The following is a 25,891-nucleotide window of genomic DNA, read 5'->3' on the forward strand; positions in this document are numbered from 1 at the left end:
CATTCAGATAACTTACAATTGTTATTGTTTGGCTTTTTTCAGTATTTTATTTGTTCCTGAGTAAATCGGTTTGACTGAGATTAAAGTTTTTACACAGCTGAATAAACGTCAAGCAGACAGCTGATTATCAGAAGTGTGAGATGCTCGAGGATTTACTCCAGTGTCCTGTTATATTTTAGATAGCAAGGAGCAGACAGCAGAGTTTATTAAACTCCACTGAAACAATCTGCAGATTTCATCCATCCATCCATCCATTCGCTTCCGCTTATCCTTTTCAGGGTCGCGGGGGGAGCTGGAGCCTATCCCAGCTGTCATAGGGCGAGAGGTGGGGTACACCCTGGACAAGTCGCCAGTCTGTCGCAGGGCCAACACACAGGGACAGACAACCATTTGTGCTCACATTCACTCGCACATTCACACCTAATGGCAATTTGGATTTTCCAATTAACCTATCCCCACAAGCTACAGATTTCATTAAAATTTAATTCATCTTGTCTTTATTTTTAGGTGGCACATACGTAAGCACTTAAAGCTGTAAGCTAATGATAGTTATATAAGAGCAGATGCTGCTGGTGCAATAAGCTGTACGTTTTACGTCCAATGGATGATGATCTGATTAGTCGACTAATCGCAAAAATAATCGGTGACTAGTCGACTATCAAAATAATTGTTTGTGGCAGCCCTACAGATGAGATTATTTAATGATACAATATGTTACACATGTGTATTTAGTTCTATACTTCTGGAGATAATTTGTTCACTCTGGTGCTCTTACACTGGTGCAGATTAATTGTCATCTGGTATTGACTAATAACAAATACACACATGCATTTTGTGTGATAAGCACAAGTATTAAAACCTAATGGTGAAATAACTAGTAGCTCAGTGTTCCAACATGCAGAAGAAGCAACTGCTATTGCAACTGCAATCTTTCTGGTTAAAGGATCCAGAATTTTTAGAATACATTGGAAAGCAAATAGATTATTATTTTGCTTATAACACTACTCAAGCTACGGCGACTATAAAATGGGAGGCCTTTAAAGCTTTCCTGAGAGGGCAAATGATCAGTTTTACAAGCTTTAAACATAAAGCATCCGGGATGGAACTGGTTCATTTGGAGAAAAAGATAAAAGATATTGAGGAAGAGATATTTATATCCAAATCTAATGCTCGAATTGTAGAGTTAAATAAACTCAGAGTTAAATTTAATATTTTGTCATTAAATAAAGCTACTAAAAGTTTACTAAGACTGAAACAGTCACAGTATGAACAGGGTGAAAAAGCAAGTAAAATACTGGCTTGGCGTATTAAACAGACTCAGGCTGAAAGAACAATAAACTCTATAACTACAGATGAAGGACAGCTCACAGCTGATCCTAAACATATAATGACTCTTTTTGTACTTTTTATAAACAGCTATACAAAACTGAGCATTTAAAGTCATTTTCATCAAAACAAAAAATCTTTTTGGATCAACTGCATTTTCCTAGACTACCAGAAAACGATATGGATGAACTAGAGCTTAATATAACAGTAGAAGAAATTACTAATGCTATAAGGAACATGAAAGGGGGCAAAACTCCTGCACCTGACACAATACCAATAGAAATATTTAAAATATTTAAAGATAAATTAATCCAGCCTTTATTGGATATGCAACACATTATAGTTCTTATAGACCAATCTCACTGTTGAATTATGATTACAAGATACTTTGCAAACTATTAGCTATAAGTGTCACGGGCGCCGAGGCGAGCCGTGTGGAATAAATGAGGATCCAATCGCAGGCAGTCGTGGAGAAGTGAAGGTGATTTATTGAACACAAAAGGAAGGTGGACAAACAGCAAACGGGGCTCGAACTAAACTAAACTGGGGAAACAACTAAACTACAGAGCACAAACCTGAATGAAAACGAGCAGAGGACGATGAACAGCAGGGAGAAGACACGGTGGATACACAGACTGACACTGAGTAATACAAACTGACACGGAGTTACACAGACAAACCGGCAACAGGCAGGAGAACACACAGGGCTTAAATACACACACCAGTAATCAGGGGATGAGAGACAAGAGGGCAACACAGCTGGGAGGAATCTGAGCTGACGGGACAGGGGAAACGTAAACTGAGCACACTCACATATGACACAGACCTTCACAATAAAACAGGAAACTCAGACACATGGAACCAGACAAGACATTGAACTAAACAGACAGATTCACAAACAGATGGGGAGACACCATAGACAGACAGATACAGACGCAGACTCAGATTAGAGCTGGGCGATATGAGATTTTTTCATATCACGATATGTTTTTTTCATTTCAGGCGATAACGATATCTATCACGATATCAGCCAAATAACTATATTTGTAAGATTTAAATGTGCCGTTGCTCACAAGTAAAATGTGAAATAATCAGCAGCTTGTTTTTATTTAAATATTTATTTCCCATAATAAGTTCAACAGGGTAGATGTACTTAAGGAACATGAGACTTTTTCAGATAAATAAAGGCAAATATTGCAAACTACACAAAAGGCAGCCGCTAAAGCGTTTAAGTTTCAAAATAGAACAAACGAAACAGACTAAATTGTCAATTCCACTTAGAAACAAAATATTAATTCTAAAAATAAATCTTAGTTTGTGTTACAGAAGAACAGACAAAACTGACTAACTTTTGTCAATATCAAATAAACTGAGAACTAAAAGGAAATTCTCAATCTCTCCTTGTTGTAGAGCTGAGCTTTTCAAACAGTTTTAACAGTTACTTTAGTCTGACAAAAGCCGAATGAGGAATTAGCGCTTCCAGTCAGAGACTGAGGCTACGTCCACGCGTACACGGGTATTTTTGAAAACGGAGATTTTCCGTTTTCGTTTTAAAAAATAATCCCGTCCACACATAAAGGCAGAAATGAAGGAAAACGCTGCTATGAACATGCCAAAGCAGCAGGTGGCGCTAGATTCCTAACCGTGCAGAAATATTGGCCAATCAGAAGTCTAGAAGCCTCGGTGGGAAAAAGTAAGCAAAGCCTGGGCATAGAAGCAGAACAGAGTCGTATGTGTGGACGGACAGTAACTGTGTGTATATGTAAGCATTTAAACACTGCAGAGAGTACAATTAACAGTATTGTAGAAATTCATTTCACTGAAACAATAACGTGGCGCAGTGTGACGCATGCACCAGTTTATTGTATTTCCACACTTGCTTTCGGCACAATTTACAGTGCACGCTACTCTGTTTTTTGTCAGACTTGAAATAGCCGAAATACCTTCACACTACGGAACTTCTATGGCTCTTCCGTTCGACAATCTCTCCGGCGTTGGAACCATCATCTGTTTTCTCTTCGGTCACGCTCAGTTGATTTTTCTAGTCGGCAAGCTCATTTCCTCCATTACCCGCTGGCTGCTTCCCAAACAAACACACGTGCGGCTTGGCACTTGTGCTGTACGTTACAAGTCACGCGACGTGACGCTGCGGCTGTGATTGGTTCGGCTCTGCGCTACTTAGTTTGGATTGGCTGACCTTTTTTTTTTTTTTTTTTTTTTAAGAGGACAAGAGCAGCGAGGTCTATCGCGATAGCTTAATTTCTCTATCGAGTAAAAGTTATATCGCGATACATATCGTTATCGTTCTATCGCCCAGCTCTAACTCAGAGGCAGACACATAGAACTTAAACAATCATCATCAAGAAAATGATAACGAACTAAAAGCGCTGGGTCACCGACCCAGGACCATGACAATAAGACTAGAGACACTCTTGCCTAAGATGATTCATTCAGACCAGAATGGCTTTATCCAGGGGAGGCAGGGGTTTCACAATATGCGGAGGGTCATGAATATCATTTATGAAAAAAAAGAGACAATGCGTTAATCTCAATGGATGCGGAAAAACACTTCGACAGGATCGAATGGCCGTTCTTATTTGAAGTTTTGAAAAAGTTTGGTATTGGAAACAGATTTTTTAAATGGATTAAATTGATATACTCCAACCCTCAAGCAGAGATTTTAATTAATGGTCTTTTTTCCGCACCATTCAGATTATATCGTGGAACTAGACAAGGGTGCCCCTTGTCACCTCTCTTGTTCACCTTGGCAATTAAGCCTCTTGCGATGGCAATTCAGAATCATAAAAACATATCAGGAATTAAAGTAGGCAATGTTGACCACCGTATTGCCCTATATCAGGGCTCTAGACTAACTTTTTGCCATGGGCGTACCGGTACGCCTAACTTAAAAAAAGTTAGGTGCACACAAATTTTATAATAATTGATATAATACTAGAAAAATTTGCATTTCCTGCGAAAATGCAGTGTGGATGCTTAAAGCTGAAGCTGTATGCAAAAACTAACTGAAAAAGCTGAAAAGTTGCAGAAATTGTAAAAACTTTGCAGAAGCAAAAGAAGTTTGCTAAAATGGAATAACTTAGCAGAACTGCAATATCTTAGAGGAAACATAATACTTGGCAGAGATACAATAGCATAGCAGAATTTAGCAGAAATATTGTAACTTACCAGAAACATGATAACTTCTCAAAAATACAAGAATTTAGGAGAAATAGTATAAGATAACAGAAAGAATATATTTAGCCAAAAATACTTAAACATTACAGAAACACTATGATTTAGAAAAATAGTACAACAGAGCAGAAATATTGTGATTTACCAGAGACACTGTGATGAACTATGAATATTGTAATTTTAAATTGAGACTATGTTTTAGCACAAATATTATAATTTGGCAGAAATACTATAATTTAGCAGAAATACAATATTAAGCACAAATCCTATAAAAAGCAGAAATGGTATGATTAAGCACAAATACTACATTTAGTAGAAATACTTTGTTTTAGCACAAATCCCATAAAAAGCAGAAATACTGTACTATGATTTAGTAGAAAAACTATAATTAATCAGAAATACTAAATTTAGCAGAAATACTATATTAAGCACAAATACTATGAAAAGCAGAAATAGTATGATTAAGCATAAATACTACATTTAGCAGAAATACTATATTAAGCACAAATCCTATAAAAGCAGAAATAGTATATTAAGCACAAATCTTATAAAATAGCAGAAATAGTATGATTTAGCACAATAGTAATAAGTTAAACAGAAAAATTGGAAAAGCAAAATGGACAGCTGAAAAAATGCTGAACATGCTGAGGGTCCCTCAAATATACTTGTTAAATGACAAAAATCTGCAAAAAAAATTATTACAGCCACACAATCACAAATATGTACACATGAGGAAACACACATGCACAGAGAGACCCACACACAAGATCCAATTCAGTCAACCAGTCTAAATATATTGAATTTAAATCTTAGAATGAGATCATCCCATTAAAAGCCTCTCTCTCTCTCTCTCTCTCTCTCTGTCACACACACACACACACACACACACACACACACACACACACACACACACAGGGAGAGAGAAGTAAGTTTCTAGGTCAGCCTGGGAGCTGCTGAATTTAAATCCACCAATCAGAGAGGCTGTTTACGTTTTCCCGCCAAAACAGGTGCATCTTTTTACACACGCAGCACAGAGACATAGACCTGCTTCTTTCAGTTTATTTCACATAGTGAGGATTCCCCTCAAACAAATGACCATAATTTCCTAACCATAGGGGCTAGAGCGGTCATTCTTACACCGTTTTGTTCAGAAGAGATGGGGGAATCTTCAAGTGTTGACAATTTATCATTAAAATATGAATTTTTAGAGATATATGACATGGATGACTTGTTGACTTAGAAGCCACGAATTCCCCAATATGCAAATTTGAATACCTGGAGCCCACATACATGATTGGCTGGCTGGGAAGCTGTGCAGGCCCTGATTTGTGGATTTGAATTCCTCAGCCCTCAGATATGATTGGCTGGCTTAGAAGCCATGAAGGCCCCAATATGCAAATTTGAATGCCTCAGGACACATATATGATTGGCTGGGAAGCCGTGCAGGCCCTGATTTGAAAATTTGAATTTCTCAGTCCTCACAGAGGATTGTCTGCCTGGGGACCTGGCAGAAATATATAGAAATACTATGATTAAGCATAAATACTACATTTAGTAGAAATACTATGTTTTAGCACAAATACTATAAAAAGCAGAAATACTATAATTTAGCAGAAATACTATATTAAGCACAAATCCTATAAAAAGCAGAAATACTATATTAGGCACAAATCCTATAAAAAGCAGAAATAGTATGATTAAGCATAAATACTACATTTAGTAGAAATACTATGTTTTAGCACAAATAGTATAAAAAGCAGAAATATTATAATTTAGCACAAATAGTATAAAAAGCAGAAATATTATAATTTAGCACAAATAGTATAAAAAGCAGAAATACTACATTTAGTAGAAATACTATGTTTTAGCACAAATAGTATAAAAAGCAGAAATATTATAATTTAGCACAAATAGTATAAAAAGCAGAAATATTATAATTTAGCACAAATAGTATAAAAAGCAGAAATACTACATTTAGTAGAAATACTATGTTTTAGCACAAATAGTATAAAAAGCAGAAATATTATAATTTAGCACAAATAGTATAAAAAGCAGAAATATTATAATTTAGCACAAATAGTATAAAAAGCAGAAATACTACATTTAGTAGAAATACTATGTTTTAGCACAAATAGTATAAAAGGCAGAAATATTATAATTTAGCACAAATAGTATAAAAAGCAGAAATATTATAATTTAGCACAAATAGTATAAAAAGCAGAAATATTATAATTTGGCACAAATAGTATAAAAAGCAGAAATACTACATTTAGTAGAAATACTATGTTTTAGCACAAATAGTATAATAAAGCAGAAATACTATAATTTAGCAGAAATACTGTATTTAGCACAAGTACCGAAAAGTACCAGAAATACTATGATTTAGCAGAATAGTAATAACTTACAAAATTACAAATATGGAGGCATATTGAAACAGAAATGCAGAGAGGGACACACAAACACAGGCTCTAATCCAGTCAATCAGTCTAACTATATTCAATTTAAATCCTACAATGACATGCTGCCAAATAAGGGTAGGGTTCTCTCTCTCCCACTAAACACACACACACACACACACACACACACACACACACACACACACACACACACACACACACACACACACACACAGACAGACACAGAGGGAGAGAGCTGCTGAATTTAAATCCACCAATCAGAGTGGCTGTTTACATTTTCCCGCCAAAAAAGGTGCATCTTTTTACACACGCAGCACAGAGAGGCACAGGATTATTGCAGTCTATTTCTCATAGTGACGACTCCCCTCAAACAAATGACCATAATTTCCTAACCGTAGGGGCTAGAGCGGTCATTCTTACACCGTTTTGTTCAGAAGACATGGGGGAATCTTCCAGTGTTTACAATTTATCATTAAAATATGAATTATTAAAGATATTTGACTTCTAATGCACCATAACTGAGTAGAGCGAAGCAAAAACTGCCTTGACTTGCCCTCAAACAACGATTTGTAACTTGAAATCTGTTTGGAGTATCGATATCATTCTTTCACCGTAAGAGACAGCAGGCTTTGGTGAACAATCATGGAAATTTTCAGGTCTCTGTGGAAATCCAACAAAAAGTTATGACGAGAGAAAAAAGTGGTTCATTTCCAGACTTTGAAATCTGAAGAAATCTGAGCGAAGGACAAATTTCCTACCCTCAAACAAGTCCAACTCATTTCAGAACGGTAATAGTTGAGAAAGAAATTCTTGAACTGTGAGCGTCAGGAGTGTCTGAAGATATGCCGGGACAAGCCTCATGTCTTAACTTTGCTTCGTTAAGGAGATATGACGATTCGAATATGCCTCTCATTCCAGAAATGCAGCGGTGATTTTGAACAAACTCTCCATTGACTTTATATGGAGAGTTTTCTGACCTTGTGTTAGTCTGAGGAGATTTGCGAAAGTTCTATGAATACCACAACAATGATAGTGACATTTTCTGAAAGCCAGCAAAAATACCTACGTTTTGATGTATAATTTGTGGAAGTTGAGTGAAAATTGAGCAAGTAGCAAACAGTTGTTCGGACATGAAGAGAAGCCTGCAAAAGCTTCAGTGGCACACTGGAAGCCAAGAGCATAGCAACCATAACAACGCATGTATTTTGTGAAAAATCACAATTTTGCAACTCAAAACTTTAAGAGGCATAAAAGTAAAACAGTAAAAGATTTGAAAAAGCTGAATCATACCTGAATAGCCCAATACTTTGTGAACATTTTAAAATTTGAATGGTTGTTCTAGGTGAAAGTATGAGGAAGTAGTTAAGTTTCAAAAACAAGCAAATTTTAGCAGAATTGCTGAAGTTTCCCATTCATTTCAATGGGACAAATTAAAGGAAAAAAGTGGAATATTTTAAAAAGTATAATAGTTAAAAATACCAAAAGTCATAGCCGGCATTAGCAAAAATAGCAGAATAGTTTAAAATTTGAACGGTGAAAATCGGCTGAAAATTGTGGAAGTAGTTCTACGGCGAAAAGTGTACGGAAACACCCGGAATAATAATAATAAAGAAGAAAGAGAAACAGGAACTCAATAGTGTGGATGCTTAAAGCATCCACACAATAATAAAGAATAAAGAGAAACAGGAACTCAATAGTGTGGATGCTTAAAGCATCCACACAATAATGTGTTTTTCTGGATACACTGTGCTTTTTCAGCATTCAAAGATTGATGACACCGTGTCAGAGCACTGGCTATGAATTTCAGAAGGATCAGGCCTTAACTTAACAGAAAAGTTAGCAATAGTTCTTTTCCTATTACAGCTACAGTGGGGCAAAAAAGTATTTAGTCAGCCACCGATTGTGCAAGTTCCCCCACTTAAAATGATGACAGAGGTCAGTAATTTGCACCAGAGGTACACTTCAACTGTGAGAGACAGAATGTGAAAAAAAAATCCATGAATTCACATGGTAGGATTTGTAAAGAATTTATACGTAAATTAGGGTGGAAAATAAGTATTTGGTCACCTCAAACAAGGAAAATCTCTGGCTCTCACAGACCTGTAACGTCTTCTGTAAGAAGCTTTTCTGTCCCCCACTCGTTACCTGTATGAATGGCACCTGTTTGAACTCATCATCTGTATAAAAGACACCTGTCCACAGCCTCAAACAGTCAGACTCCAAACTCCGCCATGGCCAAGACCAAAGAGTTTTCGAAGGACACCAGGAAAAGTATTGTAGACCTGCACCAGACTGGGAAGAGTGAATCTACAATAGGCAAGCAGCTTGGTGTGAAAAAATCAACTGTGGGAGCAATCATCAGAAAATGGAAGACATACAAGACCACTGATAATCTCCCTCGATCTGGGGCTCCACGCAAGATCTCATCCCGTGGGGTCAAAATGATCATGAGAACGGTGAGCAAAGATCCCAGAACCACACGGGGGGACCTGGTGAATGACCTGCAGAGAGCTGGGACCAAAGTAACAAAGGTCACCATCAGTAACACACTACAACGGCAGGGAATCAAATCCCGCAGTGCCAGACGTGTTCCGCTGCTGAAGCCAGTGCATGTCCAGGCCCGTCTGAAGTTTGCCAGAGAGCACATGGATGATACAGTAGAGGATTGGGAGAATGTCATGTGGTCAGATGAAACCAAAGTAGAACTTTTTGGTATAAACTCAACTCGTCGTGTTTGGAGGAAGACGAATACTGAGTTGCATCCCAAGAACACCATACCTACTGTGAAGCATGGGGGTGGAAACATCATGCTATGGGGCTGTTTTTCTGCCAAGGGGACAGGACGACTGATCCGTGTTAAGGACAGAATGAATGGGGCCATGTATCGTGAGATTTTGAGCCAAAACCTCCTTCCCTCAGTGAGAACTTTGAAGATGAAACGAGGCTGGGTCTTCCAACATGACAATGATCCAAAACACACAGCCCGGGCAACAAAGGAGTGGCTCCGTAAGAAGCATTTGAAAGTCCTGGAGTGGCCTAGCCAGTCTCCAGACCTCAACCCCATAGAAAATCTGTGGCGGGAGTTGAAAGTCCGTGTTGCTCGGCGACAGCCCCAAAACATCACTGCTCTCGAGAAGATCTGCATGGAGGAATGGGCCAAAATACCAGCTACTGTGTGTGCAAACCTGGTAAAGACCTATAGTAAACGTTTGACCTCTGTTATTGCCAACAAAGGTTATGTTACAAAGTATTGAGTTGTATTTTTGTTATTGACCAAATACTTATTTTCCACCCTGATTTACCAATAAATTCTTTACAAATCCTACCATGTGGATTCATGGATTTTTTTTTCACATTCTGTCTCTCACAGTTGAAGTGTACCTCTGGTGCAAATTACTGACCTCTGTCATCATTTTAGGTGGGGGAACTTGCACAATCGGTGGCTGACTAAATACTTTTTTGCCCCACTGTACATCCACTTCTGTCGTGCCTAGGCTGCTCACTAGGGCTGGGTATCATCACTAATTTCTATAATCCATTCGATTCCGGTTTTCAAAGTCCCGATTCGATTCAACTTAGCCTCAGACAGTCAGAAATATTATAATTCTGATCATTTATCAGTACTGACTTCATCAGAATTGTGAACATCACAGCAGATGCCTTTGTGTGAAAGTAACTGAGAATAAAACACAGAAAAACATGAAAGGAGATTTTCCTGGTCTGGCTTTTTATAGCAGATAACCTTAAAAATATTCTACAATGTTCTGCATATAAAGTTTAAATTTCTTCAGTATTGAATAACAGAAAAAATAGGCTTTCTTGTCCGAGGTCATTTAAGTGAAAAAAGAAAAAGAAAAGAAAAAGACAGCAGCCACAGCGCTGTAAACAACGGTAGACTGGTGGGTAATAAGCGAAAGAATAATACAGAAAACAGAGATTGGAGACGGGAAACTGTTCTTGAAGTACAGAGAGCGATAGAGAGAGCTAGCTGTGCATGAAGTGTGATTTTAATAGTCGTGGAAGCAAAACAGCAAAATTCATGACGACATTGATCAAATGTGAAGTGCAATTTGCTGCTTCTTTTGGTGCTGGCTCGGTGAATTTTGGTTGGAGAGACAAAACCTGCAGCTCAGAATCAGCGCAAAAAGACGTAAACACAGCGCGGACCGGACGCATCAGAATCGCTAAGCTCCGACAGCGTGTCCGTCTACGGGCCGTCGGGTGAGAAAGCCGAGAAAGACAAAGCTGATTCTGATGCGTCGGGTCTGTGTTTACGTCTTTGTGTGGAGTCCGTGTACCTGCTCTCATTTGCTGTTTGGTTGTTGTTGAAATGGTTTTGTGAGTTTTAATCTGAGAATCTGGCGTTTCTGGCAAAACACAGTTATATTTAAAAGTCGATTCAGGATTTAATGAATTGATATCGCTTTATTCAAGCTACTCACCTCCCACTTCCACCTGCACCACGGCCAATCAGAGGTCCCGCCCCTGACTATCTCTGATTGGTTTAGTCCACGATAGGGGCATAATGTGTGTCTGTTGTTGACCACAGGGAAGGTTGCAGATTTTTTTTTTTTTTTTTTTTTTTTTTTTTTTTTTTGCTACCCGAACAGTTGGTCGCACAGGTGCAACCAAATTTTTTTTTTTTTTTTAGTCGCACCACTGAAAAATTTGGTCGCACTTGTGACCAAATTGGTCGCAGTCTAGAGCCCTATATATGCAGATGATGTGATCCTGTTCTGCACTAATTTAAACAAATCAACACCATCCATATTAAGTCTCATTAATACATTTAGTACATTTTCGGGTTATAAAATAAATTTTGATAAATCCGAAATATTATTTTTGAATAAAAATGAACGACAAAATCCTCCAATCAACACTCCCTTTCTGCTATCTCAAATTCAAATTTAAATTTTATTTGTCACATACACAGTCATATGCAGTACGATATGCAGTGAAATGTTTAGAAAACTGCTCGTGACCTAAAGAAAAAAAAAAGAAAAGGCTATGAATAAGATAGGAAATAAATATGAAAATTAAAAAGGGTAAATTTAACTAGGAAGCAATAAAATAAAATATAAAAATTAAAGTTAAAAATGAAATAACTGTACAACACAAATTAGAATGAAGGGTAAATTTAACTGGGAAAGAATAAGATAAAATATATAAATTAAAGTTGAAAATGAAATAACTGTACAACAAAACACACAATATAAAGTTTAGAAATATATAAGAATGAATGAAGAAATATAAATAGATATATACACAATAACAGCAGCTGTACAAGTGAACATGGGTTTACTTATCTGGGTGTGAAATTAACTCACTCAATTGAAAATATTCTGGCATCCAATTATAATTATAATTCCTTGACGACGTCAGTTACTGCATTTCTAAACAGATGGATGAAACTACCTATATCTTTAATTGGTTGTATTAATATACTAAAAATGTCAATTTTGCCAAAATATCTTTACCTTCTTCAATCAGTATCTCTCTCTCCACCAAACTCTTTCTTCTTAGATTTGCAAAAACTATTCCAAAACTTTATTTGTAACAACAGAAGACCAAGACTCAGAATCTCATTACTATACCTTCCTTATGAAAGAGGGGGTTTACTTATATCTGTACTCAGCCGACAGGAAGACACTAAATAAGCAAACTAAGAACCCCTTTTTAAAAAACACTATAATGATCTGGTTAGAAACACATAACTACTTGGGAGAAATGATACAGCTGTCTAGGTTTACTCCGATATTTGGAAATAACAGCTTTCTTCCTGGTAGGGCGGATGCAGGTTTTAAACTTTGGTTTGATCAAGGTATAAGAAAAGTGTCTGATATATTTAGGAATAATACTCTTATGTCTTTTGAACAACTTAGAAGTACTTTTTCTATTCCTGTCAAACCTTTTTTAAATTTCTTCAATTAAGAAATTTTATCTTAACCACACAAGGTAACAGCTTAGAAATCCCCACCTCCTCCTCTCTAGAGAACACAGTTATAAAGCATCTAAATAGGAGAGGCCGAGTTTCTGCATTGTACAAATTATTTATGGAAAATTCCAAAGAATCAACACAGTCTATTTTAGAGGCAAACGGATATATCTGATGATGAGTGGTATAAATCATGCTCCTTGGCCCAGAGTCAGACAATTAATGTGCAATCTCGGCTACTTCAATATAAATGGTTAACAAGACAATATATTACTCCGTCAAAAATGCATCATTTTAACTCAAACATCCCAGACTCCTGTATTAAGTGTGGAGTGGACAGGGGCACTTTATTTCACTGTATATGGGAGTGTCCACGTGTGAAAATCTTTTGGGAAAAGGTAATAAATCTGTTGAGTCAAATCATTGGTGATGTGATTCCACTTCATCCTAAAATATGTATTTTAAATATATACCCGAATAATTTTGTACCTGCTGCAAACAATAGAGCTCTGTTAACGACTGGACTTGTGGAAGCCAAGCGCTGTATTGCTATGTGTTGGAAAAATCAAAAAATATGTGGACTATCTAAGTGGCTTAATGGACTGACATCTATACTATCTATGGAGAAAATAACTTATGCATTAAGAAATAAACTGGACAAGTTTGGGCTATATGGTCAAAATTCTACAACTTTCTGGAGAACTGCAGCGTGCACGCTGTGGACTTAACGTCCTGAAACTCTAACTTGATTTGTATATCTGTCCTTCCCTTCTGTTATGCTTTGCTTTGTTTTTGTTTCTATTACTATGTTGTTTCTGTTGTTGTTGTGGTTTTGTTTTTATTTATGTATTTATTTATTTTTAATGCTCGCGGTGCACCATGTAAAACCGGTTAAAACCAATAAATAAATGTTAAAAAAAAAAAAACAAAGACAGATTTCACAGCTGCTCTGTTCCCAAGTTGACTGCGCGACTGACAGCCTGGAGTTTGAAATCCGCTTCATAACCACGTCTCTTAACAGGTGCCCTTTGTGGTCCTTATACGCACACAATCCGGTAGTATTGCGTTGAAGCACAGTATGTATCACTCCGTAATGCTCCGTAAATCCATCAAGCGGTGCAGCTTCGTAGCTACCAAAGTCGTACTAAAACATTTTTGACAGATTGCTGAGCGCCGTGTACATAAAATCGGTTCACGGTCAGTAAGCACAACCAGAATTCATACATAAGGCGCGCTGTCGATTTTTGAGAAAAAGAAAGGACTCTAGGCCGTGCAGCCCCCGTGCGATGTGAATGCAACATTACAGACAATCCCCACTGTGGTCATCAATGTAACCAACCAACTGATCTACCCCACAACAGCAGTGATCAGTGAGTTTTTTGGCAACAAAATGAGCACCCACAAGGAGCAGTACCCTCCATGGAGAAGGAAACTAGAGGCCAAGGTCAAGGCAGCATAGAGGGAAGTATCGGAGCTGCAGAAAGGTGTGATAAAGGAAGGGATGTATAAGAAGTACAGCAAGCTGGTCATACCTGATCATCAAAGACTCACAGCCTTGGCTAGCAGCTTGAAGAGGTACACCAGAGAGATCGAAGCCATGAAAATCAAATCATCTGAGGTGTGAGGTGCTGGAGATGGAGCAATATCGGAAGAGTATACAGCAGAAGGACACAACCCGTGACAGCAATGCTCAGTGTTCAGTGGATCTAAGAGCGGACCACAGCAGCCTCTCTGAACGGGATCCATTAAGCATCACAGCAGCAGACATCCATGAAAGAGTCTCAAGCATGAAGTGTTGGGCAGCACCAGGCCCTGACATCATCCACGCCTACTGGCTAAAGAAGCTCATATATACAAAACCCCTACTAATGACAGCAGGGACCTGCAATTTTCATTATTATTATAAATAATAATTATTAAGACGCAAATCTTTGTTTTAGACTGAGACTCAGAATCATCAAACTGATCCAGGTTTACATGGAAACTGTGACACGGATCATCTCTGTTATTCTGTGATATCATTTTTTAATTTGGTTACAGAAAAAAAATCTGGCTGAATAAAAAACAAGATTTTAGGTTTAAACATCTGAAGTAGGTCTAAAATCGAAAAGTCGTGAGATGGTGAGGGCTCAACAAGTGCTGAAAAAAATATTTATTTGGAGGGCTGTAACTGGTGTCACTGGTGTCTCAACATATGTGACTATTGTGTGCCTGTCCATCTTCCACATGTATGCAATGAGCCTACCTGTGGACTGTGTGGCAGGGAACTGAACTGTGCCTTGCAGTGCTGGCTGAGCCCCTGAGCTTCTTCCTGAGCTTTGAGCTGCTCTGCCCATGAAAGGGAGACCAGAGAGGTCAGGAGGAGACGAGTCTTCAGGCTCCAGTCTGCTGGATACTGGGTGCACACAGGAGCTGCAGTGGGAGCACTGGCTTGGGGGCTCTAGAAGGACAGAGGGGAATCCTTTGAATACACGGTTATACACTGCACAACAGAAAACCTGGGAAAAAGTGACAATTCTCACAGATATGTCAGTCAGCATTTAAAAAAATACAGAAAAAATCCCCACCTTTAGCAGGGGGCTTTTAATATGCTCCGGTTCTTCTTCCAACAACACATCACTGTCAGACAGAGATCCAGATTTCTGCAGCAGGACACAGACAGGAAAGGTAAGAGGGGGTCCTATAGTGTCTCCCTTCATGTTTACATCTCTACCACATAAACACAGGAGCTTTCTGATGATACGGGCGGTGCAAAGGACCGAGACCAACCTGGCTGGAAGCTTGTCGGTACTCCTGTTTTTGTGCCTCATCGAGCCTGAAACTGAGAGCCAGATCTAGCGTGCCTTCTCTCTTCGATGATTCTTCATCTCTCTCATTGTTTGTGATCCCGGAGCTATCAGAGTTTTCGGGGTTACAGCTGGCGTCCCTGAAAGTCAGACGTTTCTTCTTGGGACTGTAAGTGTTTTCTATTTTTGCGAACGGGTTCCTGCGTTTTATTCCAACCCCGGAATGGTTCTGGGCGCCGGAGAGCGGTTCCGGGGAGAAAGTCCGCACGCACGTCGGAGATGAGCCGCTTTGTTCGGGGCGGTCTGTGGACCCGGCACCGGTGTCGCTTCGGGCTCTTTTGCACCTCATTCGCAAAATTTCCGCTGGTCGCTTGAAGCTGGGTGAGTATCCAAAGTGTTCCGACATCCTGTGGAGATGCAGTTTGCCCCAAACAATCCGCTTTTAGCGCTGTTTCCTTTAGAAAGCGCAGGACCCGCGGCTGTTTTTGTTTTGCACTTTCTGCGCTGTAAAAATTTGGCGCGCAGCGTGCTGACGTAGAGTCCCCGCGTGATAATGGCTGTGAAAAGGAGCTAAACGGACGTCATTTCCTTACGTTTGTTTTTGTGACGCACGTTAAAAATAAATACACAATAATCTACAGTGTTAAATGCAATTATTGTATCTGTTGGAGCCTTTACTCATCGGGAACTTTGGACATTATGTCAGGATGTGACGTCGTGTCGGGTTTTACTACATTTGAATTGTATGATTTAAATTAATAATTTAATAATAATCAGAGACGTATACACAAGGAGATGTTGGAACAGTTTGAAAACTTGAGGGTTTGTGGAAAGACCTTTTCAGAAAAACACAAGGCAAAGCCTTGACTTCCGGCTTTGACTTCTTCTCTTCCTATATCAGCGCTTATGTGGCAATATTGTCTGAGTGGCGACGCCTATCATCCAGGAGAATACTGCAGCGGCTTCCTGTGCCTTACCGGCGGATATACAGTGACGAGTACCTGGAACTTAGAGGGGATTTGAGACAAATTTAACGTCGCCAGCTTCGCACAGATCTACAAATGTAAGCTGCTTTCAAGTTCCAGTGTAAAACTGGGACATTTGGGCTTCCATTGTATACCTGCATTTTGTTTTCAGATGAAGTAGTCTTTTCTTTCTAAAAAACAAACAAACTTGAAAGCGTTATTTATCATTGCAGACACTATACAGTAGCCTGTAAAGGTTAGTATATGGTTTAAATAATCTGTTGTTACATGCGATGATTATACTGATCTTGTAATGACCGTAAACAGGGAGCTAAAATTAATAAAAAAATGGATGGACATAAATAAATTATCATTAAATATAAATAAAACTAAAGCAATGTTTTTTGGTAATTTAAAATATAATGTAGAATTACCAATTATCATTGAAGGTGTACCAATTGATAATGTGAGTGAAAACAAATTTTTGGGAGTCGTAATTGATAATAAAATTTCATGGAAACCCCACGTCAGACACATAAAAACCAAAATTTCCAGAAGCCTCGCAGTTTTGAACAAAGTGAAACAATTCCTTGATAAAGATGCACTTCGTACTCTGTACTGTACCCTGGTTCTTCCATATCTTACATATTGTGTGGAAGTGTGGGGAAACACATATAAAAATACAACTAATCCATTAGTCACAGTACAGAAACGAGCACTGCGTATTATTCACAAGGCTGGTTATCTAGATCATACTCACAAACTCTTTCTTCAGGCAAAGTTACTTAAATTCCAGGATCTGGTTAATTACAATACATCCATAATTTTGTATAAAGCTTTTACTAAACTTTTACCGGCAAATTTACAAACTAGATTTGAAATTCGAGAAAAGGTTTATAATGTGAGAGGCTTTGGAGAATTCAAATTACCCAGAACTCGAACAACCCGTAAAGGTTTTTGTGTGTCTGTATGTGGTGTGAAAATCTGGAACAGTCTGAGTTTACAATTGAAACAATGCAAAAATATTCATAGATTTAAATTCCTCTACAAACAGTTGGTCTGGTCACAGTATACTCAATGATGGGTTTTAGTGTGCTCTGTAATGTCTGTTCTCTTACCATTGCTGGTATGGATTCCAAAAAAAAAAAAAAAAAAAAAAAGTGTGCGTATGTATGTACATATATGTACATGTGTGTGTAGATATATATGTATGTATATGTATGTGTGTTTGTTACTTGTAGTTATTACTGCCTGTTACCTGTGGTCAATGGCGTGTCCAGCGGGGTGGCCTGGGGGGGCACAGGCCACCCCCCCAACCAGACTGGCCACCCCAGGTGCCACCCCAAAGGCAAAATAATAAAATTCAATCAAATATCAAATGTCCGATTATGTTTTCACGGTGACGCTCAGATATCCGAGTGTAAGTGAATGCAGCATCGCTTCTGCGCTATGCGCATCACGTTAGCAAAGGTAGGAGAGCCAAGCGCGAAAGATGGCACTGCAGGAAACAATTTTTCGGTGAAAGAAAATGAGGACAGAATAAATGTCCCGGTAAGTAATATCAAGTTTGTTGAGTTTAGTAAACTTCGGTGAAATTAGAATACCAAGGAAAAAATAACACTTAAAGAATTATTGCAGCTGTGGAATATTTCAGACAGTATGCTACTGAGGGGAGCTAACATAAGAGTTATGAGTTATAAGATATAATCTAAGTCGTAACATTGCTGTATGGAGCTGCAGATTTGGTTGCAGGTTAACATAGCTGGACTGGCATACCGGACATATCCCCAGTGACTTATTTTTTATTTTTTTTTGTAATGGCATGAACAATGAGAGGTGGTGGATTGGCCAGATGCAGGTCGATGTGTAGAAATAACTCAGTTGTTTGGTGGTGGCTATGGTGGGGCTTCCACAGAGGCCAGCAGGTGGATGAGGGAAGGGGAGGCAGGAGGAGAGCCCCGAAGCAGCCGCCAGTCCGAGTGTCAGGTGAACTGAACTTCAGGTAAGAAGTTATGACCTGCAGTCTGTCTGGGTCAGATATAAACCAAGTTTAGGTGGAGTTTATTTTCATGTTGCTGACTTTTTACTGTCAGTTGCAATAACTCATACTGCGTTCTAGCCAGTTTGACGGAGTTTTTATACAGCTGGGTGGGTGCTATGATGTTACTGATAGTGAACTTTATTTTATTCATAAGGTTAGTAGAGTTGCCAACGGCTCCTTAAAAAAATGGAATGGTCCCTCATTCAGAGAAAATATTACACGTTTCGTATTGAGCTGAGAAGAGACGCAGTTTGTCCCGAACTTCAGCTAGAATGGAAAAAAGACACAAAGCTGGAGTTATTCTGTCTTTATGCTGCACAGCTGCCTCTTCTTCTCTCATTCTCTCCCCTCTCTCTCCTGTTGCTACTTCAATCATGAAACTGATCGATGATCAGCTGATCGGCTTTTCTCTCTTGTTTGTTTATCGCTCACTTTGCGCCAGAAAGAGGAAACCAGCGGATGTCGCGCTAAACAACAGCAGCACGTTTAAGCTTGATCAGCTGTTGTTAGAATGTATTTAATATTAATTTCTAGTATCAGCTGTTGTTTGCTGGAGCCACAGCTGTAAAGCTGCTGGTCATGATATCGGTTTGGATATGTGGTGAGAGGGAAACATGAAGATGAAACCAGGAGATGTCCTTACTGAACCATCAGAGCTGAACAGGTGATGGAGAAACAGGTTTACCTTTTAGGTGACATGGATGAGTTGAAGTTATCAACTGTTTCTGAGAGATAAATAACACCAGGATCCTTTTTTATGTAGCTGACAGCTGGTAACTGTGCAGGGGCGGGTCTAGGAAAGTTTTTCCAGGGGGGCATGTAGGGCATTAACAGGGAAAGGCACAAAGAAATACTTTTCTTTCTTATTCTCATTTAAAATATATAGCTTTTATTAAATAATTATCTAAATCTTACAACCCAAGTTTTTATCTGACGTAAAATGTATAGAAATCATACATATACCAACAAGACTGTACATCACTGTCACAACAGGGTTTGTTTTCAGTCAAAGTCTTTATGGCTTTAATACCTGGTGGGTCGGTCTGTAGTAAAAATGCCCAATTTTTTTGTCCCAGTCCAGCCCTGCAGGTTAATACTGGCAGTGTCACCGTGCCAGCTGACTGTATTTCATCATCAGCCAGTGTTGTTCTTTATCAATATTACCAAAGTTTACCATAAGGCAGCATAGAAAGTATTTACTTGCTTTCAGGTTTCATTCAAATGTTAGTCTTTTCATTTGTTTCTCCACTTTTTTCCTGTTTCAAAATCAAACACCAGTTTGTGAGAAGATTATCTTCTTTTTTTAATAAGCAGATAAAGTTTTGCATTGGCTAATTTGTCAATTGTTTGTTACAAATGTTCGTATTTTAATATTCAAAAATGTTTTTGCCCAAAACATATGTGTACTATATGTCAGTAAAAATACTATGCAAATATTGATGTCCTTGACTGCTGAGTAAACACTGACAAAGCACTGATTGTATCTCTTGTACTTTATCAATGCAGTATCTAAAAACTTTGCACCGTAGTGGTTAAAATCTCATTCTAATAAGAGTTAAAAGTGCATTTGGTTATTAGGTTTATAGGATTATTGAATTATGGTTAAGGGTTGGTAGAATTTTTTTTTTAAACATTATCTGCCAATTAAATCTGCCACCCTTCTCCAAATCTGTGCCCCTACCTGGCCCCCCCAACAAAAATTTTCTAGACACGCCACTGCCTGTGGTAATGCAATTTATAATTTATATATTCTGTATTCAGTTATGAAGGCTCTAATTGTTGGTTGCAAGCTGCCGTTTAGATGCTTGTATGTGCCCGGGGCTGTTGATGGGTCTGTATGCAATGATGGGCGTAGCTGCGGGAAGTTTTTTTTTTTTGTTGATGAGTGAGTATAGGGGTGGGATTTAATAAGTTTTCTTCATCCCACTCCTTTTTCAGGCAATTTTTGTTTTTTGTTTTGTGCATTTTATGTTCAATATAGGTATTTGTTGTGCCTGAAAATGAACAAATAAATGAAATGAAATGAAATGAATGCTGAACGCTCTTCTGTGGGGAAAAGCCAACCAGTGCTCAGCTGCAGATAGAGGGAACAACATGGTTGTATCATCCTCTCGAGTGAGTACAGTTTTCCTTTTCAAGATCAGCTCTATAAATTCGCTATAGGCTCCTCTTGTTCATGTGTATCTTTTATCAGTTTATTTATTCGTTTCTTTTTGTGTCATTTCAGTTATTACATTATGTGTGGTATAGTATGACAATGTCTAAGGCAGTACAGGCAAGAGGAGAAATAAAAGGGGGAAGGAGGGAAGAAATAAGGGAAAATATAATAAAAGGATAGTGGCACGAGCCGAGAACAGGGTCCCAGGGCTCCAGGCGCCCAAGAATTGGCCAGCACCTGAGCCAGAGCCCCCTAACAAGGAAGAGGTCCAAGCCATCCCATACCAGCAAGGGAGCGGCTCAACAACCACACCAGAACATCCAGCCACGTGCCGTTGATCCCTCCCTGGGATGCTGCCCCTCCCTACATCCCAGGGAGGGGCAGCATCGTCCAGCGGAAAGTGGTAGGAAGAGGGAACCACTCCCTCCATGACCATTTCCCAAAGGGGCCAAGGTTCTGCAAGCCCCAGGTCCGGTCATGAGCTTACACTGGATTTTTGAGCCAGTATTTTGTACTGGTCTTACTGAAGTGCTCTTACTGCACCATTGCTTATAAATTGCTCCACACTGCAGTTTTGATATCACAATAATTTGCCTCGCTTAGTAAATCTGTCCCATGGCATATAAAATTTAATACATCTTATTTTCTTATATTTTATGGTTGTGGTCCAGTTTAACCCGTTTCCTCCTTCCTGGTTAGAATTTCAAAATAGGCCAGGGGTCAAAAAGAGGAACACCAATGCCCTGTTCCACACTAATATAATCAGTGTTCTCACAATCGAGGTAAACAAGGCAAACAAGCTAGAAAACGTGGTCCCAATATGATAGAGAAGCTTAAACATGACTAGAGTTTGCTTATGAAGAAATCAATGGCATTAACAAAAGAAAAAAACAAGCTCTTGAGAAAATATTCAAAAACAGCAAAGTGATATCAGTAACAGATTATCTGAAGCGGAGTGCTACAAAAAAGGATGGCGTCTGCATCTGTACGCTGAGAATGAACAAGAGAACAGGACATGAGACAGAAAGTATCCTGATTCTGTCAGAAAGCTGCTACCGAGCTCAGACAGAAGGCAATGATTGATGTGACGCACACGCTGGGCAGACGAGCCATGTGCAATCATCGTCCTCTGCTCTGTGAGAAACATCTGAAAGAGAGCAAACAACAGTTCCTTCCTGAAAGAGAAGAAGCTTCATTTTGGTGAGAACGAGAGTGGTCAGAGCAGCGCTGTGGAAACAGCTTACATCCAAAGATTCTACTCTGTCTATAATCACTGAATATAAATGAGGCAGACATTTTTCCTGCTATTTTGAAAGACCACAACATTTTGACACTGACACCAAATATCAGTAAGTGGAACAATAGAAGGGGTTAGGCTCAGACTAGCTCACTTCTGAAGAGTGAACAGCCCATATCAGATATCAAGGATGTTATAGGAAAGTCCTGGAATTTGGCCTCAAAAAGTAATGTATGTGGAAAATACTGGGAATTTCTAAGGTTTTAAATGAGAAAGATAGCCACTGCATATGGCAAAAAAACAAGCACATAAAAATAGCTCAAAAATAGAAAAAATAATGATGTTTCTGCTGTCAATTTACCAATTAAATGATTAGCTGCTCTCTTTAATGAAGCGATCTGTAAAAGAAGAACTGTCCCCTTCATTGAAGAAAGGACATCTCCCTTTAATTCCCCAAACCAACAAAGATCCTTTATTTATTGATAACTGGAGACCAATTACACTCAACAATGATTATAAAATGACAATTTTCATAGCTTTGAAACACTGATCCAAATAAAAGAATTCAGGAATCCCACTGTGGATTCGTGAGTGGCATTCATATCTCAATAATATTCACCTGTTTTTGGAGCTAACTACAAATAATGGCTTGTTGGCAGTCACCTGATTTTATTCTTGATTCTCTACAGTTCTCCACAATTTTATCTTTAACCCTAAATTTTTAAAAATTTGATAACTTTTTTTATCAAAGCAATCAAGACATCATCGGTGAAACTGCCATCACTCAGATTAAGAGGGGAATTTCGTTATGGCCGTCCCATCTCTTCTTAGCGGTAAGCCAAATTCTGAACCTTTCAATAATCTACCATAAGTTTAGTTGCATTATCTTTAAATATACACAAGTCACTGTCTCTGGGGTGACTGTAGCACAGGAGGTAGAGTGGGTCACTTTAGTGGTTTGATCCCCGTCTGCATAAATAACCCCAAGCTGCTCTCTGATGCATCCATTTGAGTACGAATGTGTGTGACTGTTAGATAAAAAGCACATAAGTATAAGAAAAAAGTGATTGTATTAATGGCAAATGGACTGATATGAATGGTGCTTTTCCACTCTCTCAAACACAATAATAATAATGTGTACGTTGCTCAGGGGTACCTCAGGGGAGCCGTTCAGTGGAGTCAAACCCCCGACCTTCCGATCATGGGGCAACCACTCTACCTACTGAGCTATCCCTGCCCCTCAATGTGTCACAATGACACAAATGAAATCTCAAAGTTTGATCTGTTATTAACATCAGGCTTAAACCTTAATTTAAATAATTTTGACATTCTTGCTTTAAAAGACATTGCTGATACAGAAATATCCCAGGTAAAAATATTGTTAAATATTTGGTAGTTTTGATCCCAGTGGAGGACAAAAGCTTGATGGATGATAACATAGACCTGGTGATTTGATATGTTCAAATGAAATGTAGCTCCTAGCTGGCTAAAGACTTCCTCTTTATGTGTAAGTGCTGTTAAGCGAAGAAATAAGCTGCACAACATTTTTCCCTGCAGATTATCACAATTATTGGTCCAGTTGCTGCATCCACACAGAGGATGGCTACACGGATTTCTTCACCATTGAGACCGGTGTGAGGCAAGGGGGTATCCTCTCTCCCTTCCTCATCCTTCTTGCCATTGACTTTGTTATGCAGAGGGCCATGGACCAAGATGGCTTTGGGATACCTTGGCATCCACCAACATGCCTCAAGGACCTCGACTTTGCAGACGACATCGCTTTGTTGGCTGACGTCCGGAAAATCATGACTACTATGACATCATGCTTGGAGCAAGAGGCAGCCAAAGTGAGCTTATGGATCAGTGGAAACAAAACCAAGGTCATGAGGACAGGTTACGTGACGAAACAGGACCCCATTACGGTAGGACTGCAACCACTGGAGGAGGTGAATCAATTCACCTACCTGGGCAGCATCCTGGCAAGTGATGGAGATGCTGAGCATGACGTTGTGTGTCGAATTGTTAAAGCAGGTGCGGTCTTTCAGCAGCTCCGGCCAATCTGGTCGACCCCAAAGATCGTGGTCAACTCCATCGTTATACCTACTGCAATCTACACTTGTGAGATGTGGAAAACATCAGCCAGAATTGCAAAAAGACTCCATGTGGCCCAGCAGCAATGGCTAAGACATATTCTGGGGGTCTCCTACCGGGACCATGTCACCAACGAATAAGTACACCATCGAACTGCCACACGTCCCCTCCAGGACATTGTGACTGAGTGGCGTGTGCGGTTTGGAGGTCATGTTCTACGTCAACCCCCACATCAACTGCCCAAGATTGCCATCACATGGAACCCACCCCATGGAAGACGCAAACCAGGCCGCCCCCATACAACATGGCGGAGGACCTTCATCGATGACTTATGCACCATAGACATTGCATGGGATGAGGCCGAAGCAGCCGATCGAGTAGGTTGGTGGACACTTGCCGCCCAATGCGCTGAACAGCACAGGAGGACCTAAGTCCAAGTAAGTAAAGGTCTCCAAAGAGGAGATCCCATACTAAATATATTAATATATAGAAAAAGATCTATTTAAAAATATTTTTTAAAGCTTAAAAGAGTATGAATATGTAAGATTTCCATGGGAGTGCAGAGGATCCTCTTTCACAGCATATTTTATATCTAAAGAGACTTTTAATAGAACATATTTTAAATGTCCAGTACATGAAAATAAGATGCCAATCCAGCAGTATTAGTTTGTCCCACTGTTGGCAGTAAAACAGAACTGTTAGTTCACCCCTGACAAAAAACTACAGGACTATCACACTTTCACTCAGGCATCACCAGAGTACACAGACCAGAGTTTTCCTCAGTACTTTCATTTTGATTCGCCCATGGTTATTATTCCAAAAGGAAACTATACCAAGTTCATACTCACACTTGTATAATAAATCCCTGAACTCAACAGGCTTTAAGAGCAACAGATGTTAACTAGTTACTTAAAAAAAGTCAACTTCTAATGTAAAGTTTGACTAAAACTAAGGGTTTACTGTTTTTGTTCAATGTGTTATTCATTATATTGTATTAAAAGTAGACAAATGCGTGTCTAAGAGTGATTCTTTTTTTGTTCAGTCACAAGGCATTAATGCAGAAACCAGCGCAGTGCTTCAGATGGATGTCAGAGCCTGAAGATTTGATATATGCTGTTAAGGAATATTGAACACATTTAAGGTATTTCTGAAAATCGTGATATAAATAAATGTTTAAGTGGATCTGTAGTTATTTAGATTCAGGAGTCTCCTGTATTTGTAGTTGGTATCTATGGCAGTTCCCTCTGAACTCAGATGTTTAATTTGAGATGGAGGGTTAGTTAGAATCTCTAAAACACTAATGCGCTTATATTATCATTGTATTTGACAACACGTGGACCCAAATAAATCAAAGGGATATATTTACATTGATGTATATATTAAAACTGGCCTCTGGAGATGAAAGAAGGGCAGCAGGACAGCGCAGGCTGAACAGGTGAAATGCAGGGAGTTAAGTAGGTAGGTGCTTGGTCATGAAGCATGATGAAAGTGTCAGTGGCGTTTAGGTTGGGTCATGAGCATGGTGGGTGACACTGGAGATTCAGGGGAACAGCGAGAACCATGGTTAGTACAGTGAAGATCAGACAGGACCAATCAGACAATATCACGTATGTTATGCAGTCAATACAAGGAAAAAAGTAAAAGAGCTGTGTTTGTAAATATTAAAATAATAAATAAACATGAATAAAATGTGAATACAGGTTTGGAGATTTAAACTGTAACTGTAATTTCAAATTTGTGTGA

General features: G+C 39.0%; 1 protein-coding gene across 1 annotated transcript in view; it reads right to left on the bottom strand.

Moving 5' to 3' along the window:
* The window catches only part of donson (DNA replication fork stabilization factor DONSON), a 29,445-nt gene extending 13,383 nt beyond the window's left edge, over window positions 1–16,062 (bottom strand). The window contains exons 1-3 of the mRNA XM_024798734.2: window positions 15,640–16,062; window positions 15,438–15,512; window positions 15,116–15,310 (exon numbers count right to left, since the gene is read on the bottom strand). Coding sequence (XP_024654502.2) covers window positions 15,116–15,310; window positions 15,438–15,512; window positions 15,640–16,062 — 693 coding nt within the window. The remainder of the gene's footprint in view (window positions 1–15,115; window positions 15,311–15,437; window positions 15,513–15,639) is intronic.
* Window positions 16,063–25,891: the final 9,829 nt, after the last annotated feature.

The sequence above is a fragment of the Maylandia zebra genome, linkage group LG23, assembly GCF_041146795.1.
Source record: "Maylandia zebra isolate NMK-2024a linkage group LG23, Mzebra_GT3a, whole genome shotgun sequence".
Classification (NCBI taxonomy): domain Eukaryota; kingdom Metazoa; phylum Chordata; class Actinopteri; order Cichliformes; family Cichlidae; genus Maylandia; species Maylandia zebra.